General features: G+C 42.6%; 1 protein-coding gene across 2 annotated transcripts; it reads right to left on the minus strand.

Moving 5' to 3' along the window:
• Positions 1-297: 297 nt before the first annotated feature.
• C10H11orf87 (chromosome 10 C11orf87 homolog) lies at positions 298-7,057 on the minus strand. 2 transcript variants are annotated; one of them, XM_021207424.2, is made up of 2 exons: positions 6,870-7,057; positions 298-5,800 (listed from the first exon to the last, which is right to left on the minus strand). In XM_021207424.2, the coding sequence occupies exon 2, from the start codon at positions 5,556-5,558 to the stop codon at positions 4,965-4,967; it is 594 nt and encodes a 197-aa protein (XP_021063083.1). In that variant the 5' UTR covers positions 5,559-5,800; positions 6,870-7,057; the 3' UTR covers positions 298-4,964. The 2 variants fall into 2 exon arrangements, with proteins under 2 accessions (XP_021063083.1, XP_029399649.1); XM_029543789.1 differs by lacking the exon at positions 6,870-7,057 and adding an exon at positions 5,937-6,367.
• Between the last annotated feature and the right edge of the window lie 11,766 nt (positions 7,058-18,823).

The raw sequence follows: 18,823 nt of genomic DNA on the forward strand, positions 1-18,823 counted from the left end.
AAGAAAAGAAAGAGGGAATGTCATTAAGAGGTTGAGTTGGTGCCTAAAAGGGTCACTGAATTGTATCAGTAGACTCGGTTTACTGGGTAATATCAAACACTCACATGTGTGTACACACACACACACACACACACACACACACACACACACACACACACCTTTTTCTGAGATGCAGCTAGTTTGTGAGGAAGAGAGGATAAGCTGTGGAAACATTTTTAATTGACCATCTCTTTTAGTAAATTGTATCTAAACGAAACAGGATGAGATAGTTTATAACTCTGGCATGCTGTACAGTAAATTAATAAGGAAATCGTGTCCAAAGGCCAATTAACAAGAAAACTCTTTTATTGATATAAAAGCAAAACAAATTTTTCATGAATTTCTAATACCTGTTTTATTCTATCTATTGGATATACTCGAGTTCAAAAATCACTTCTTCTGTTGATGCCATCACTGTCGTTATCCTCTCTGTAGCAGCAATCCTGTGAGACCACAAGTCTCAATGAAATATCCTTCCTCAAATGGGTAAAGCAACCCAAATAATGCACTGTCTCTCAATTAAAGCTAAGTAAGTTCTTATTCTCCACTAAGCATCCCGACACTGCACCAGTTGCACCATTGGGCTGGTGGCATTGATAAGTATTGATGTGAAGCCATCACATCTGCTTCCAAAATGTTATCAAATAAGGAAAAACTAAACCAGAATCAGATTTATATTCAGCCCAGTGATGAAACACCTTCCTGTGTAGATGGGGCAATTCATTCTTACATGAACATCTATGCACCACACCACAACTTCCAAACATGAATAAGTGGCTTTACAGATTTGAGTCCAAAGCCTAGACGTCCACGGGAGTGGATTTTAGAAGCCATATTAAAGTTTCTGGTTCCAATTTAGCCCATAACTCTCATGTAATATTAGTTAATCATTTCTTAGCAGTTATCCATAAAAAGCACTTAAAATCTATGCCTATGCATTGGAAAAAGAAATTTTAGTCAGTATCTAATCAATTCAATGGTTACAGATGGGAGGGTTAAAAAGTCAAGTGCCCGGTAATTTTTAAAGCTAAATTGTCCATATTTTCCAAAAAAGCTACTTGTCAAACTAAACAAATAGTAGGTATATTTTCATTTTAACTTTAGCTATGCAGGTATATGTTGTATCTCATACAACATGTAAGTTGAAAGTGAAAAGGAAAAATCAGATTGCAATCCATGATTGTGGTCTAGATGGCTCCAATGCTTGTGTAGATAGATTTTTGATCCATCCAAATAGCTGGACCACATAGAGTTGGTCATGACTTCGTTATCATTGCTACATTTGAGTCACTAATATAGGAAAGGAAGCTTATCTAATTACCAATTCCCCAAGCCAAGGAAGACTCTCCCCTTCCACTAAATAAAGAGAAAGCCATTCTGATTTGACCTCAGAGAACCAAGTACATGCATATGTCTGACTCCTCAGATCCTCTCTGGATCAGAGGATGCAACAACTATTTGGTTTCAGTCTCATACTTACAATGACAGAAAAAAGAATACAAAAAGTCCATTGTAAATTTGTACAAAATGTATGCATATATAAATACATATCTATGGGTGTATATAAATTCTAAAGATTATATCCATCTTCATCTTCAAGAGTCAGAGTCCCATACAGTTGACATATTGGCATTCTCTCTCTATTTTTCTCATTTTTAAAATAGTAAGAATCAAGCATGCTACCTTATTAATACTGAATAGCAAGTGCAGGAGCTGAGCTGTAGCTATAGAGGGTTGGAGCAATTAGTTTGACGGGACATCAGTAAACAAGATCCTTAGAGTAAATTTAGCTATTTTCATAATGCCTTTTGTCTCATAAAAATGAAAATTCGAATGTCATATGGGTCAGTTGAGCTCTCTAAGTAGCAATTTAAGCAGACTCTATAGAAATTTGCATTGTCGTATCTTTATTACAATAATTTGGTGTGGGATCTGGCCTACTAGAATTTCATGTAATTATCATCCTAACAGAAATCTTGTGTGACACCACCAGGTTCACAGCATATTAAACTCAGTATGAAATGTGATTGATAAGCTGCATCAGCTTTACACGGGACACTATTAAAATATTAATCCCTAGTCAATTGATGGAAAAAGGCATATACACTTAAAGGTGCACAATGATAGCACATTACAGATGTGTGCTGATGGTTAGAGGTACCAAGATTTTTTTAAATACACATAATTAGTTTATTTCTTGTTCGCTCTATTTCTTTTGGAAAAAAGTATGTAGGACATTGCCCCCTAGGGTGTACAGGCTGCTTCTTGGAAGGGGATTATTATTGCATGCCTTGAATGCACTGTGATTCATAAGGCAAGAACACATGAGTTGCTTCAGCACCAAGGAAGTGGGATGAGCATCTAGCGCTGCTCAAAACAGAATATCTTATTGCTTTAATAAAATGGGAAATTATTTACTGTAAAAAGAGTGCACCAAATAATGGGGGGGGGGAAGTAATATCTATGCACTTATGTAGAGCTCATTGAAATGATGAGCCTTCCTTCTGGGTTCCTGATCCTATTCAGATTTCACATCCAAAACCCGTTCTGTAAGAAGGTATTAAGAGCTACATTTGGATGAGGGCAAGTTAAAGAGATTAATGGACAGTCACCTTCACAGTGCCTTAGCCATTCTGTTGTACAGTGTAGAGCTCTGATACACTAACGGCTTCCTTGGTGGCCCGAGGGAGTGAATGCACTCTGACCTGTTACTAGGAAGTGACTAAGGCACTGGAGAGAATCTGGTTCATTGTTTAATATATTGTATCCAAAGATTATACCTGATCTTCCTAATGATACAACATGGCATGCTTAAACGATGGTCTTCTGTGCTTCATAAAGGACTTGGATGATATCTATGGGTGACTAAATCAACCTTATTAAATTATTTTATAAAGATACAGACTGAGCTTGGAAAACTTTATATGTACCCAAAACATTAGAGGCAATCATTTCTCAGGATAATAAGCACATACAACTTGAAACAAGACAGAGCATAGAGGGGAGCTAGTGGCTTGGGAGATGGATATATGTAGGGGTCCCACTGCCCTACACCAAACAGCAGAGTCTAACATAGAGGGACTTATCTGACATTTAAAGAGAGGACAGAAGAGTTATCTTCTCTCATGCTTTCCCTTTTCCTTAACATTTCCTCTGTGTTCAGGGAGGTTAATTAGGCCAGACTTGGGAAGAAGAAAGATCCCCTTTGCTGTATATCAGATGCAGGCATGGAGTCATAACTAAACAATCTGTAAACAGTTTTATCCTGTAAGCATTTACAGATTTAACTTGGAAATTGTCATGTCCTGTCATCCAAATTGCCCAACATCTCCACCAGTCTTTCCCCCAAGCACATACAGTACAAGCAAGCACACACAGCACTGCCTCCAGGTGGCAACTGCATGCAGAGAACCACAGGCACTGTTTAAATATTAACCATGTTTTTAATAGATGGCATTCCAGCACATCCATTATTTGTTTTCTGTTGTGGTTGTTTCTGTTATTCACAAAAGTAAAAGAGGGAAACATGGGTGTCATCGTTTTATAATAGTCTACTACAGAGTAAAATACAAAAGAATACTTCCGGAAATAGCAGAAGCCAGGCCTACACCACTGACTTCCTCAGCCAGTGGCAACCATTATATCAACAGCTGGAAAGTCAGAAGAACAAGAATATACAGTTTGGAGGACATATCACAGAACTATAGTTTTCTTCTGTATTTGGTACCAATATAATAAGTATATAACAAAGGTGCACTTGTTCTAAAAATAAAACAGAAACATACTAGTTGGTTAGATACTGCATTTTCAGAACTGCACATTACCTAATACTTTTTTTTTACATAAAGGTAACTTATGCAATGTATAATGATAAGAAAAAACAATACCACACGCTAATCCAATTGTAGAAAAAAGAAAAAAAAAAACAATCAAAATCAAGACAATCACTTTCCAAAACAGCTCCTTCTTTGGTCTGCACAACCAGAGGAAGTGACCATGAAGGTGAGACATATTCAGCACCAGACATGGCTGGACAGCTCCCGATTTCTCTGAGGCTCAATACCAAACCAAAAAACAACCCCCAAAGCAAAAAACCAAACCAAACCAAAATGACCACCAGTCAAGTGTGCAAATGGGCCCTAATGGGCAGCAAATCAGATAGTATGGATTTTTTGTTGTTGTCGTTTTGTTTTTTGTTTTCTTTTTCGGCGCTCGGCCAGCGAGTGGTATTTCTAAAAGTAAAACTCTAATTCTGCCAGGGGGGAAGCAAAAAGTGAGATGATGACTGACTAGAGAGGGGTTACCTGTCCTAAACGTTTTTCTGGGACATTCTATGTGGTCTCTAGTGCTTAATGTAGATGTTGCCTTTATAATATACTATTGCCTGAGCCCAGCTGAAGGTGAGGAAAGGGGAGGGGAGACAAGCTAAAGGAAAAGTGAAAGCCCGTGAGGGAGGGGCAGAAAGGCGACTAAACCTTCACTTGACAGCTATATACAACATCACCGGCCCCCTCCCATCCCTTTGCTTAGGTGTCAATGTCTTAAATATTTGGTAGCTTGTGCGATTTCTCCTCCTTACTGAGGGGGACACGGGGTGGGGAGGGAAGATGCAGCCTTCATTGACAATGAGAAATTATGTGATTTGTCATGCGCTTGGACTGTGTTATTAGTAGTATAATAATTACTATAAATATCAGTAAAGTATTATCAGCGTTATTTCTTCCTCTGAGACTTTCCTCGCCCAATATTTACAAATACCGCACAGTGCCTCGGCGGAGGAGAGACAGTGAAAGGGTGGCCAGGTAAGGAAAGAGGGCAGAGAAAACAGGGGCCAAAGGAGAACGGAAAAGGAAGGAAGGAGGAACAAAAGCGAGGACGGTCAAGATGCTGGAGACGAGGAAGGGGTCAGGAGAGGGGCTGCACAATCAGGACAGTACCACCGTTTGCAAAAGGCCCTCGCCAGGTGTGTCCAAGCAGGAGGAAGCTGCGGGTGTTCCTTGTGGACTGGGGGCTGGCAGTGGAGGCGGAGGCGCACAGGGACCCTGGCACAAGAGACCAGGGGGTGAGGAGGAGGAAGAAGAAGTAGCATTGGAGGGGGTGCAGAAGGCGGAGTCCCGGGGCTGCCTCTCTAGCCGGTTTTCTTTTCCATGGGTTGGGGCTTGAACACCTGCCCGAGGCAGCCCCCCACCTCCGTGGCTGCCGCTGCAATGATCTCGCTCATATTCTTCCTGAGCCCTCTGCATCTTCCGCTTCTTCATCCTACGCTTGTGGATGTGGAAAGTGGAGAGGGACAGCACGAGGAGACAGAAGATGAGAGTGACCAGGACAATCAGCACCAGCGTGGATGAAAAAGACTGGAAGAGCTGCTGTCCCACCTGCGTGACGCAAGTGCCACCACCTGCTCCTGAGCTGCGGAGACCTGCGCTGCTGCCTCCACTGGCGTTGTGGGAAGCAAAGGTCCGGTTCAGGAGACAAGGCGGCAGGGCCAGCCTCAGCTCTTTCGGCGCCCTGGCACTCATCGGCGCTGGGCTGAGAGGGGCCAGGCCCACCAGGCTTCCTCTGTTGGACACACGGTTCCCTCCAGCCAAGACGTGGACAGGAACCCACACCACCCCAACTGCTCTCTAGCGCTGGAGGGAGTGAGCTCTCCAGCCAAAGACTGAGGGAGCAACTGCCGGCAAGCAAGCGGGCCAGAGCTAGTGGCCCCAGGGAGATTGTCTCTAGTCTTCTTTGATCCTGTTTCCTTTCCCCAGGCACAGTGCTGCAAAGAAAACGGGATTAGTTAGGGTCCCGGCCACTGCCAAGGCGAGTGCAGAGAAAGAGAGGGATCTGACACCACTGCTAAGCGGCCCTCAAATGGACGCTCGAATCTCCACAACCCACCGACCCAACCCTACCGCTCCTGGCAGCTCAGGAGAGCCGCTGCCAGATGCTCCGCTGGCTCAGATGGGGTCTGGCGTCCGTACTGCACCGCGGAGACACTGGTTACTCAGCAGAGAAGGCAGCAGCTGCCCTGCCCCCTGCACAACTTTCTAATTGCCACCAACAGCGGCCGCCACAGCGGCTTTCTCTACTTCCCAGAAAGCCAACTGCCCTCTTCTCTGTGTCCTGTGGACCTCGTCTCAGGATCCACTCTCGCCAGCACGCACTCCAAGCAGGCTCCCTGTATGCAGTCCTCCTTCCCCATCTCTCCCTCTCCAAACACTTCCAGCCTGGATATTCAGACCCCCAAGGTCCCCGTCCCAGGGGGATACACCCTACTGCCTCTGTCCCTGGCCACAGCTGACCCGCTGGATCTGGCACACAGGACCATGCTCGACCTTTCTCCAGCCTTCTTCCTTGCTATCTTCCACCCCCTTTTTCCCTATCAAAAGCAGCTGAAACACCCTTCTCAGCGGAGGCACATCCTCCCAGACGCCCCCCCCCCCCATCTCCCTGAGCCTCCCACTTGACAGTAACCAAAATCCTTTTTCTTTCTTCCAGAGCAGGAACTGGAAGGGAAAGGGTTCCCGCTTGCAAAGTTTGGGGGACCGACCTTGTCTCCAGCCTTCCCCGGGCCCTGGCCCCAGGGCCCAGAGGCTGTGGCAGAGGAGCAAGCCGGAGGACCCCGTGGCAGGCAGCACTGCTCCCCTTCCTCTCCCAAAAGGCAGGTGCAAACTGTTGCACTGCGGAGCAGCAAAGCAAAGCGCTAGCCTCCACCAGGGAAGGGGCGGGGGCTGAAGCTCTGTCCAGAGGTGCCTGCGCAGGCCGCGGGAGTGGTCTTACCCGCCCTCATCCTGCCACTGGGGCTCCTGGCCATGGAAGCCTTCATCCCGACCACCGTCTCTTACCTGGAAGGACCAGCCAGTTGCAGAGAAGGAGCCCCTGCCTTGGCTGCAGTGGCGGCTGCAGAAGGCAAGGAGCGCTGGGACCAGAGACAGAGCCGCGCTGCTGCTGCCACCCTCGCCGCCGCCGCCGCCGCCGCCGCCGCCGCTGCCTTTGCTGCTGCTGCTACGGGGAGCTCAGCTCTTAGCCTATTGCCAGAGAGGCTGGTGACGTCAGGCAGCCACCGCCAGGGCTCCAAGCCACCCCTCAGGCCCCCACCCACCCTCATAACCAACACCTTGTCCTGGCTTAACAGTCTCGCCAACACCATTCCCAGTTTCCTGCTGTTCCCCAGCTTTGGGGCTGGGAGGAGCAAACCCACCCCCATCCCCACCTCCACCCTGCCAGCAACCCACCTTCATTCAGCACAAGCACTCCTTTGCCTAGGAAGAAGCAGGCTTCAGTTCTTCCATTGCTCTATGCTTCAACATCAACCGGTCTCCAGGTACAGTTTTGCTCCAGGAGAACCTTCTCCCCTGGGGGTACACTTTTTTCCTGTTGACTGACTGATCAGCGTCCCTGCTACCCCCCAATCCTATTTTCCTGCCTCTGGTTCTAAGCATAAACTGCTTATACTAGGGAGATGGCAAGGACATTTGTCAACACAACTGTGACAGAATCAGAAACAGGAACCTAAATATGCATCAAAGACTGCATCTCGCCACCAGTCTCCAAAGTATGTCATCCCATCTGCTTTTTGATTTCTTCCCCCGCACGCTCATCTTCAGGCCCAGGATCCATTCGGTGTATTGAACACCCCTTCTTTTTTGAGGATCCCACATTTTGAAGACACAAAGTATACATGGGCTTGAAGGGTGGGAAGAGGAAATTACAAAAAGGAGTGCAGGAACCAATGACCCGTAAAAATTCTCAACATTGTGTGTACTGTTAGAAAAATGTCCCTTCATTGATTCAACGTGCTTGATTCTTGATACATTAGCTTTTTCAGTTAAATGCTTACATCTCCTAAAAAGGCTCTTAGCAGCCTGCAAAAAAATCTTTTAGAGATAAGTGAATGACTAGTTTGGGATCCTTTCAGAAACAGGAATAGTGTATTCTATTATAGTAGACATCTTCAAAATAGAGTATGCTTTACTTTATGTGAGTTATTGGGAACGCTGGCTTGGAACACTAACTAAACAGAGTATGGTCTTTAGGGCACTCAGATAACTTATTAAAAGTGTGCTTTTTTTCTTCTCTCCTGTCTTGTTTACCTCCTGTCTTTGAGTCTAGAAAGTGTGCAACATTTTCTCACCGAGTTGGTCAGTCATGGAGTGTGTGTTCCTGCCTCCTGCATCACGAAAGGAAGCTAACGGGAATACTAGCTGCCACTTAACCCACTCCTATCAACTACAGTCGTGAAGTGAGGTCTGATATGAAAAGGAAAATGATTTCTCCTTCTGACCCTATGTTCCCATCTAGCCCTACTCCAAATTCTCATTTTCCTCCTTCTGCTCATGCCATAAATGAATGATGCTCCATATCCTTCCCCCACCCCAACTCTGCTTCCATTTATTTGAGCACAAGACCTCTGGGGCCTGCGGAGCAGTACAATGTTAAAGCGCTTGTGTAAGATGCCAAAGGCCTTGGGTTCTATTCACAAAGAGAAGGGAAGTATCAACTCTGTCTTCTTATGTGTCAATCAGAAAAAGGATTCCATTTAAGGTAACAGTTCAGTACAGGCTGAACGATGCACAGTCGCTTCAAACCACAGAGTGATGCCCCTTGACTGCTAAAGCCACACAGTAAATGATGGCCAATGACCTAGATATTTGCATAAGCGTTCCTTCCCAGAAGTAGAGGGCCTGATGCCTGTTAGAGCCACCCTCCACATTGAGTGACCCTGGACTCACTGGCCTCGGGGAGTGGAGAGTCTTTGCTTCACTGTGACCCCTGAGACTTCACTGTGGATACCTGTCAGGCACTGGCTCCTTTGTGGACACTCTCAGCAGGGTCTCATCAACATGTTGTAAAGCAAATCCAGGTTTGAATACTTCAGAAAGAGATCTGGCTGTTTAGGAAAGCTCTTTAGCAGGGGAGAAAGGTTGTCTTGTAAAAAAGAGCTCTTTAGATGGAATTAACCCCTTGTGGTCTGTTTTCTAGACTTGGGGCGGTCATTAAGGGTTTCTAGAGGAGATGCTACCTCTACAACGTCTGGTATTGGGGTTATATCAGCACCAGGATTCTTTTTACATGTCATAAATTCAGATTATGTCATGGGACTGCCAGTGTTCTTACTCTTTTGTTACACATGAGACCATCTGCTATGCTAAGAATCCTTAAGGTGTCTGTGCCATTTCCCACAACCTGTGAAAGACAAAGTCGCACCCTAGATAGCTTACATCATACTACAGTTCAGTGTGACTTGGGAGACAGTGGTATTTAACCGCAAATAATTTAGACATACATTTTCTTTCTTTCTTTTTTTTTTTTAGATTTATTTATTTATTATATGTAAGTACACTGTAGCTGTCTTCAGACACTCCAGAAGACGGTGCCAGATCTCGTTACAGATGGTTGTGAGCCACCATGTGGTTGCTGGGATTTGAACTCAGGACCTTTGGAAGAGCAGACGGGTGCTCTTACCTGCTAAGCCATCTCACCAGCCCTTAGACATACATTTTCAAGCCAAAATCCAAGTAAGCCTTTCTCTTTCTCCTCTTATGGTCTGTAAATTCATGAATTTTGTGCTGAAACCAAATAATAGAAACTGGGGTGGTATGATTCAACCCCAAGGAATAGTGGTGGTAGGAGAAATATGCTCTTGGTTACAGGATCTTGACCTCTCTGGATGGCTGGACAATTTTGCTGCATGTGGTTCCACTTAAGACTTCCATGCAACAGTTGCCAGTTGTTTAGCTTATATTCCTTAAGACTGGAAAACCAAAGAGTATCAGAGGCTTTCAGACTCTTCCCTTGATGGGAAATCCTCTCTGGACTCAAGTATATTTCATAGAGTCAGAAGTATATTATAACACAAGTCTAAATTAGGGATTTCTATCTAGCTTAGAAAGAAGGACCACACAGGCACCTACACATCCATCAAAGATTCCCAGGGTGGGTAATAACAATTATTATATTTATTATTTTACTTGTAAAACAGTAAGATTTGGGCCGTGTTAAGCTCTGTAGATTAACATTTATCCTTACTACAACCCTACCAAGCTATTGTTACCAGAATCAAATCTCTTTATTTATTCATTTACTGTTCATGTATTCAACAAAGGTGTCTGAAGGACTGGGGATACAACTCATAGCACCTGCCTGGCATGCTCATAACCTTGGATTTGCTCCCCAGCACTGTAGAAAACTGAGTGTGGTATTGTTTGCCTATCATCTTACTGCTTAGGTGGTAGGATCAGGAGTTCAAGGTCACCCCAGATACTTAAGGAGTATAAGACCAGCTACAAAATACCCTGTCTCAAAAATAAATAAAATATTTGCTAGAGGGTCAAGGACATCCCAAGATAAGCTAAAAAAATTAACTAACCTGAGCCCATAGGGGCTTACAGAGACTGAACCACCAACCAGGGAGCATGTATAGACTAAGTTAAGACCCTCTGCATATTTTTGCAGCTTGGTCTTCACCTGAGACTCCTAATAGCAGGAATAGGAGCCTTCTCCGACTCGACTCTTTTGCTTACCTCCCTACTGGGATGCCTCTTTTAGCCTCACTAGGAGAAGACACACCTAGTCTTACTGCAACTTGATATGCCAAGGCTGGGTGATACCCACTGGAAACAACCCGTTTTCTGAAGAGAAAGGGAGGAGGAATGGATGGGGGAAAGGACTGGGACGAGAAGAGGGAGGGGAAACAGTGATTGGGATGTAAAGTAAATGAATAAATGAATTAATTAAGAAAAAAGGAAATGTAAATCTAAAGGACTATTTGAGTATACAGTATATTTGAGGACACGTAGGTTCAGAATTATTTTTGTAACTATTTTTCTTTTACACGTATAAGTATTTAGTCTGCATGTATGTCTGTGTACCACCTGAGTCCCTGGTGCCTTAGGAAGTCAAAAGAGAGGGCATCAGGTCCTCTGGAACTAGAGCTACAATTACAGAAATGGTTGTGAGCTGCCATGTAGGTGCTAGAAATTGAACCCGGGTCCTCTGGAAGAGTAGCCAGTGCTCTTTACCACGGAGCCATCTTCCTACCCTCTTCAGAATGCTTTGTAATACCCCATCCTTCTGTGTTATATCTTCTTCATTCTCTTTATCTCTCCACCTCTCTTCAGGTATTTATCTTTATTTCTGCCTTTATTTACCTGTGTTTCTAACTACTCCTCATTGAGCTAAATAGAAAGCACTAGAGAAGAGAGGGGGTGGAAGTGTTTGAGCTAGAAGAGGGGACATAGAAAGTCCTTTTTGTTTGGACCCCTTTTTTCTGCAGCAGTCCACAGACTCCTGTAAATGAGGAGTCTAGTCTGGAAGCCACTGCACTACATTAGGTCACTTAGATCATTATGGACATTATGACAAAAGCCTCCTAGCTGTCCAGTGAAGTCACCAGAGACTGTGCAGATGATTCTGTCACTTTGTCTATTCTTATCTCTTCTGCTCTTCCTTCGGAACACCTACTGAGATATATCTGTATGGTATCATGTTACCGTTGAATCAGCTACTCATCCAGCAGTAATAAGTTAACCAATTTCTAAACATGGCACACAGTGAACTTCTTGATTTTGATTAGTCAATTTAGGTCTTTTCCAATTCAACTTTTCCTGCCTGTAAATTGAAGATAGGAATGATCATAATATTGTCCTTTTAGGACTATATTAAGTACCAAACACACAGCAAGCATTTCAAAAACAATAGTGTTTACATTATAAAGAAAATCATAAATATTGGTGTCTTATCCTGGGCAATAGAAATGTTATGTTGTTTTAGATATCAAAATACAGGGAAATATTCATTTTGAGTTTTAGAATCCTTTTGTGTAAAGGTGACTAGAGATGAGAGGACTGAAAATAATATATAATATTATATAATATTAGAACATATGATGATGGTAGTGGTAGTGATGAAGAGTGATGCACAGCCATGGGCCTGAGATATGAATCTTAGGGATTCAATGCTAAGGGGTGTACCACAGCATCTTTCAATGTCAGTCGTCAATAGGGATTGAGATACTGATCCACAGTAGAATAAACCTATGGTAAGTACATTGCAACTCATCATCTCCGTACTGTGAGCACTTCTCCAAGCACATAGTAAGTTATTACCTAGTAGTATGTAGACTGGAGGAATACATTCTTAAGAGTACATTTTAAAAATACCCAGGAGGATACAGTGTATATATACTTTTAAGGAATGGATTTCCAGTCTTCTACCCCTGTGCTACCTTTTCTACCCACATGTATCTATTTGGGGTTAAATTTTATATTTTGTTGCCTCTTTCACTTCTCCTACTTCACAAAAGGTGGACTTGTCTTATCAACCATCAATCTTAACTCTTAACAAGCAGAGACACAATAACAGGAATAACAGGAGTACAAAAACAAAAGACTAAAACCAACCAACCAACCAACCAACCAACCAACCAACCAGACAACCTAACAATAACACAATATGTAACAAGTTCTTGAAGGAATTGTATTGATCATGTAGGGGACAAACTCATTTTAAGACTATATGTCTTATCTGTCTATACATTCATTTATTTTGAAATTGAAAGGTAGTTTGTCCTTGAGATGAAAATATTGTGGTTCATTTAAATGGAAAAATGAACCTTTTTTTCTCTTGAAGAAAAAAGAGCAGCCCTAGCTAGACTGCTTCTATTGATTATTTGAAATGTATTTCCCTGCCAGTATTGGAGACAGTCTTCAAGGTGAATGAGTTTCACATATTGCTCCAACTGGTAAAATAGGTACTATATAGGCTATGGAATATATCAGAAACCACATCCTTTGCAACTACTACATTTATGAGTAAGGGTTTCACATGACAACTTAAAATATGCAAAGAGGTCTACTATGTTCCAAACTTTTCTCAGAGAGCATACAGAAAAACATGCTTTGTGGAATACTTTTGAAGAATATGCCTCTTGATTGATCCATCTGGAAGGTCTCAGATATGAACTAGATTCCTCAGGAGGGTTAAACAAACAGGTTACTGGGTAGAAATTTGAACCAAGTGGTTTCTGTAACTTAAAATTGCACAAAAAAACATGACTTTAGGTCAAAGTCAAATAACTCAAAATGTTTCCTTCCTGTTTTACATGAGTATTTGTGTACAATTGTATGTATGTGCAGGAGAGTACAGGTGTGTGGGTACATTCATATGTGTGTGTACATTCATGTATGTGTATATTCATGTAAGTGTGTACATCCATATGCATATGTGTATATGGAGCAGAAAGAGAGAGGAGATAGTGCACAGGCCAGAGGCCAAACTCAGCTGTTATTTCTCAGGAGCTGGTAAGGTTTTTCACTGGAACCCAAGGGCTTGCCAATCAGGGTAGACTAGCTGGCCAATGAGTCCCAGGAATGAACTCTCTGCCTAACCAGTGCTGGGATTGCAGATGCATACCACCATACTCAAAACTGTATGTGCTCCTCAAGCTTGTGTGACCGGCACCTTATGAACTAAGCTGTCTTCCCAGCCTCCTATTTCATCTCTTTATACCTCAAAAGTTCTCTGATAAAGACTCAGAGCCAATTAAATCTGGACATAAGAACATCAAGATTTTTTCATGCTACATTGTCCTTAGAAGTTTTTACATTAAACAAATACCTACTGTGTAGCTGCTGTGCGGCACAAATTATGCTGTGAGAGATCATAGGGAAGTCTCTAAAATCGAGTATTTACATCTTAGTCACACACATACTTATAATCTGTTTATCTGTTCAAATACAAAGAATTTCTTTATTCCTTAAGTTTTCAATTATATATGCTGTAAAGCATCACTTATATCAAAGAATAGAAAACATCAACTAAGCTAATTGAGGCAAATGGGTTAAAAATAGGTGGACTGACAGATGTCAAATAATTGATAAAATCTTTGTGACCCATAGTTATGGGGGCTCTGGATTGTGATCAGAAACCCAGTAACATATGTTTCTTTTAAGTGCTGTGGATTGTGAATCTGCAATCCATGAGACAGAAAACTGGAAATACTTTCACCGTGTACCGAAGGCTATGCCTAGACCAAATGTTATTGAGATTTAGAACCAGATAAATTTTTTTAGTTATAAAAGGCTGTCTTGGGCACTGTAGGGTATTATAATAAGCAGACTTCTAAAGATGGTTCCAATGGTTATTCAGAAAAAAAAGAAAATCTAGTTACTGCTGTGAGAAAATTCCTGTAGGTATAATTAAAGGACAGAATATTTAACTATAAGAGACAAATAACTCAGATAGGGAAAAAATCCAACCATATAAGTAAGCTCTTGCAAAGAAGGGGATTTGTCCCTTACTAGCAACACAAGAATAAATCAGTGACACAAGGCATGTGGATATTCAATGCTTCACTTTTGATTTACAAAATGTAGAGAGCCAGAAGCAACTTCATATGGGTATGGCTTAAGTGAGGGCAAAGCCTGTGGGTAGGAGCCATAAAGAAGTGGGGATTTATCATATCTTCAAAAAACTGAACTCTGTTCTGTCAACAACCTGAAAAACATGAGATAGATTCTTTCCCAGAGTCCCCAGGTAAGAGGCCAGCCTGGCTGACACCTGGATTCTGTGCTTCTGTGCCACGAGACTCTAAGCAAAGAGATTAATATAGATTGACTTCCGCCATTCTATCAGACTTCTGATTGAGAGAACCAAGAAGTAACGGGTAGGTGTTGGTCTTGCTGTTAAGTCAGGTAATTGCTTAGATAGCAGGAGGAAGCTGATGCAGACATTTGCCCCACTGATCTACCCACTGAATCCCCTTCTCCAGTGTGACAGTCTAAGACATGTCTAAATGTTAATGGAAGGGGGCACAAAGCCACCCCTGGTTGAAAACCACTAGTCTAGACATATATTTTGCCCCTATAGAGTTGCTATAGTTGTCTAATGCAAGAAACTGATATCTCAGGCTCTACCCATATCTCATTAAGATTTTATTTACTGTTTTCAACAAGTTGAGTTTAACTAAGATTGTCTCTAATGTGGAACTAGAAAGAAATGCACACACACATACACACACACACACACATACATACACACACACATGCACACACACACCATCTGGAACAAAAAGGGAAAAAATGTTAAGTCCAGGAATCAATCAAGAGGGTTTGGAGAACAAATAATTCTAACAAAAATTATTTACACTCATTGAAAATGAAAGTTTATGCTAAAAAGGGGGAATTGAGCTTCCAAGGTTTGAATGTAGCTTTAGACATTGTATATTCTGTGTTCTCTCTCTTTTTTTTTTAATATGGTGTTGGTGATTGAAGTCAGGACCTGTGCGTGCTACATGAGCTCTTTAATATCAGGCTATAGTCTTATACCCTGTAAAATATTTCCTGGATTATGAAAGAGTCTAGCAAAAGAAAAACATTTGCTTTGGGTCACAGATATGATGGCTGTTATACGATGAACTACTGACAAACACAGTGACATCATGTGGCTTGCTCTACATTGTAGATAGTCATGAGAATTCCTTCTGTTGAGTTCTTTTGTACAAAGTAAATTTCCCTCCATTTAGAACCAAAAAGTAAATCCCAATGGCCCCCTTGTTTACAATATCATCAAGCAGAGCTTGGCATCACTGCACTTCCAACCAATTACATCAGAGAACTGTTTTCTCAGATATTAGATGAAAAGTTGGCAGGCACGATGAGCTTTCATCTCAAAGATAGGGCTCCATTTTAAAACTACAAGTATAATATCTAATAATTTTAAGAACATCTCCAAATTGGGGCTATTTTAACAGAATGCTTGGAGCATGTAATGAAATAATATTTGTGTTTTTTTCTCTATTCCTCTAAGCCTGTCACCCACCCACTAATTTCTAGGCAGACTCCTGAATCTCTGGCTTGAATGCAATAAAGATAGAAAGGTAAGGGAGTCAAAAACATTGCCTAAGATTGGCTTTGTCCCATGATGCCTTTCTACTTCTGTACCTGAAAGATACTTAGCTTGAATCGAGATGGACAACTTCCTCATTGGCTAGTTCATAGTCACTCATTTTCTCAGTTGTCACGAGCAGCGACTATTCCTTCACTGTGTAGGAATCTACTATTTCCTTTCACTCCTTGCTATGGCTGAGAAAACTCTAGGAATGAAGGTTCAACAGCCATCTAAGAAATCTGTTTCCACATGAGAGGAAAAAGAGGACAGCACACACTCCCACCACCTTCATCTCGTTTCCTACAGGTCTTCACTTCCCAAAGTTTGAGAAACTCCCTGCAGCAGAGGAGACTTAATCCCCAAAGCCTTTCCTAGTACATTAAGTAGAGGTAATGGAAGACCATCCTCAGATCAAAGATCCCCTCTTCTCTCTTTGAGTCTTCACTGTTGAACCAACACTCTAGGAGCCTGCATTTGAGTATGTTCTCCACTGTTCTGTCAGAACATATTAGTCAAGTCTTCTAACCCCTTTGTTAGTGATAACTTTTTTTCTTAGAGCAGATAATGTATTTTCCAAAGAATCCAACTTGTGTTTTGACTCTAGTTATTGTGCTAGAATCAATAAGAGTATTGCGAGTAAATCTTAAAAACAAGTAGCATTTGGTAAGATGCCCGTCTTAGGGAAGATGCTTCATGTTTTCTACAGGACTCTGCCATGCTATTGTTGTGGACAGATATCTGAGTTTTGTGGGCCCACTGGGTTTTCCAAATTCTTCCATCCAGGAACAATAAATTAAACAAGGATACACATATAATAGTAGAAGCAGTGTCTGGTGGTGCACTTCTAGGCTGAAGATACGTTTCAGTTGGTAAAATGCTTGCCAGACAAATATAAGCAGCTGAGTTTGCTCTATAGCACCCATTAAAAAAAAAATCCAGACATAATATGAACTGTTAGTCTTTAAGGCTCACTGGCCAGCCCACCTAGCCCGCTTGTCAAGTTCCAGGCCAGTGAGAGCCTTGTCTCAAAAAATCAGATGGACTCTCACCCACTTCTCAAAGACTGACCTTTGGCTTCTACAGGTACCCTCAAATATAGCTACACATGTACACACACACATCCACACGCACGCATGCACAAGCTCACATACAATTAAAAGAAGAAAGTTTACAAAAAAAGCATATACCTCCAATGGGTAGAAGTGGACTGAAGCTAGGGAGAGAAGACTAGAGTTCAAAGTTCCACACGGCCAGTGCTCTGGGACCTTTACATGTCCTTTATTTAGGGCACACTTTGTGTGTGCACACACACACATGCTCTGTTACAGGCCAGCTTCCATGGACACTCTTTCTACAGCTAAAATGTGTTTTTAAAAATGTGGCAATTTTTTCTTTTACTTTTACATTACTCTTCTGCTGCACTGTAGAGGCCCAGATGCTTAGGACAATCTCCAAGTTCAAAGTTCACATTTGCTTCGAATGTTTCCATGTCAGACTTCAGGGCTGCACTATTTATTTAAAAAATAAATTATTTTACCGTTAACTTAAAACCCACTTCAGGGTTATGAATGAGGTCTTTGCAGCTTGTCCCTTCTCATAGTCTCATACAGGCAGTAGACACAGATAGTCCAGCTGATACAGGCAGTGGACACAGATGATAGTCCAGCTGATACAGGCAGTGGACACAGACAATAGTCCAGCTGACAGAGACAGTGGACACAGATGATGGTCCACCTGATACAGGCAGTGGACACAGATGATGGTCCACCTGATACAGTGGACACAGATGATGGTCCAGCTGATACAGACAGTGGACACAGATGATAGTCCAGCTGATACAGACAGTGGACACATGATAGTCCAGCTGATACAGACAGTGGACACAGATGATGATCCAGCTGATACAGGCAGTGGACACAGATGATAGTCCAGCTGATACAGACAGTGGACACAGATGATGGTCCAGCTGATACAGGCAGTGGACACAGACGATAGTCCAGCTGATACAGACAGTGGACACAGACGATAGTCAAGTTGATACAGACAGTGGACACAGACGATAGTCCAGCTGATGCAGGCAGTGGACACAGACGATAGTCCAGCTGATACAGGCAGTGGACACAGACGATGGTCCAGCTGATACAGACAGTGGACACAGATGATGGTCCACCTGATACAGGCAGTGGACACAGATGATGGTCCAGCTGATACAGACAGTGGACACAGATGATAGTCCAGCTGATACAGACAGTGGACACAGATGATTGTCCAGCTGATACAGACAGTGGACACAGATGATGGTCCAGCTGATACAGGCAGTGGACACAGATGATAGTCCAGCTGATACAGGCAGTGGACACAGTTGATGGTCCAGCTGACTTTGGCCTCCTCTACAGGGAACATATTCTCTGTGAATGCCATTGGAACTCTTCTGTGAGTCACACTGAGCTGTTAGTCAGTGGTTGGCTGAAAACAAACTTAAGTCTGACAATATATTGACCAATGGTTGATCCCACAGTCTTCATAGTTGCCATTGCTACCATACTGAAGAACTGCCAGTAATATTGCAAAACCCTCTACTTTAGTGCAGTTCCTTGCCAGTGTGTGCATCCATACTTGAGATATTCACTATGCTAGGCAGTACTCTCATGCCTCTTGACACCCCTGTGCTAGGGTCTTTTTGTCATCTGATTGACAAGACTCAATAAGCATATTCCTAGGCTCTCTTCTGGTGTCTTTGTCTTAGATTTCGTTCTCCTAGATCATGAGGCAAGAGTTTGGATGGCAGTAGTGTATTTAGAAGTTGCACTGAATCTCAGTCCTTGAGTGGGAAAGTGGTATAGGAAAGGATAAAATAGCCGTGAAAAGAAATCTTAATTATTAAGCCAGCTACCAATGGAGTTTTTTAAAT

Source organism: Mus pahari, chromosome 10 (genome assembly GCF_900095145.1).
Source record: "Mus pahari chromosome 10, PAHARI_EIJ_v1.1, whole genome shotgun sequence".
In the NCBI taxonomy this organism is placed as follows: Eukaryota; Metazoa; Chordata; class Mammalia; order Rodentia; family Muridae; genus Mus; species Mus pahari.

What these genes read in the sequence shown, in the direction of transcription:
- C10H11orf87 (XM_021207424.2), bottom strand. Translation starts at nt 5,558, where the DNA reads ATGAGTGCCAGGGCGCCGAAAGAGCTGAGGCTGGCCCTGCCGCCTTGT.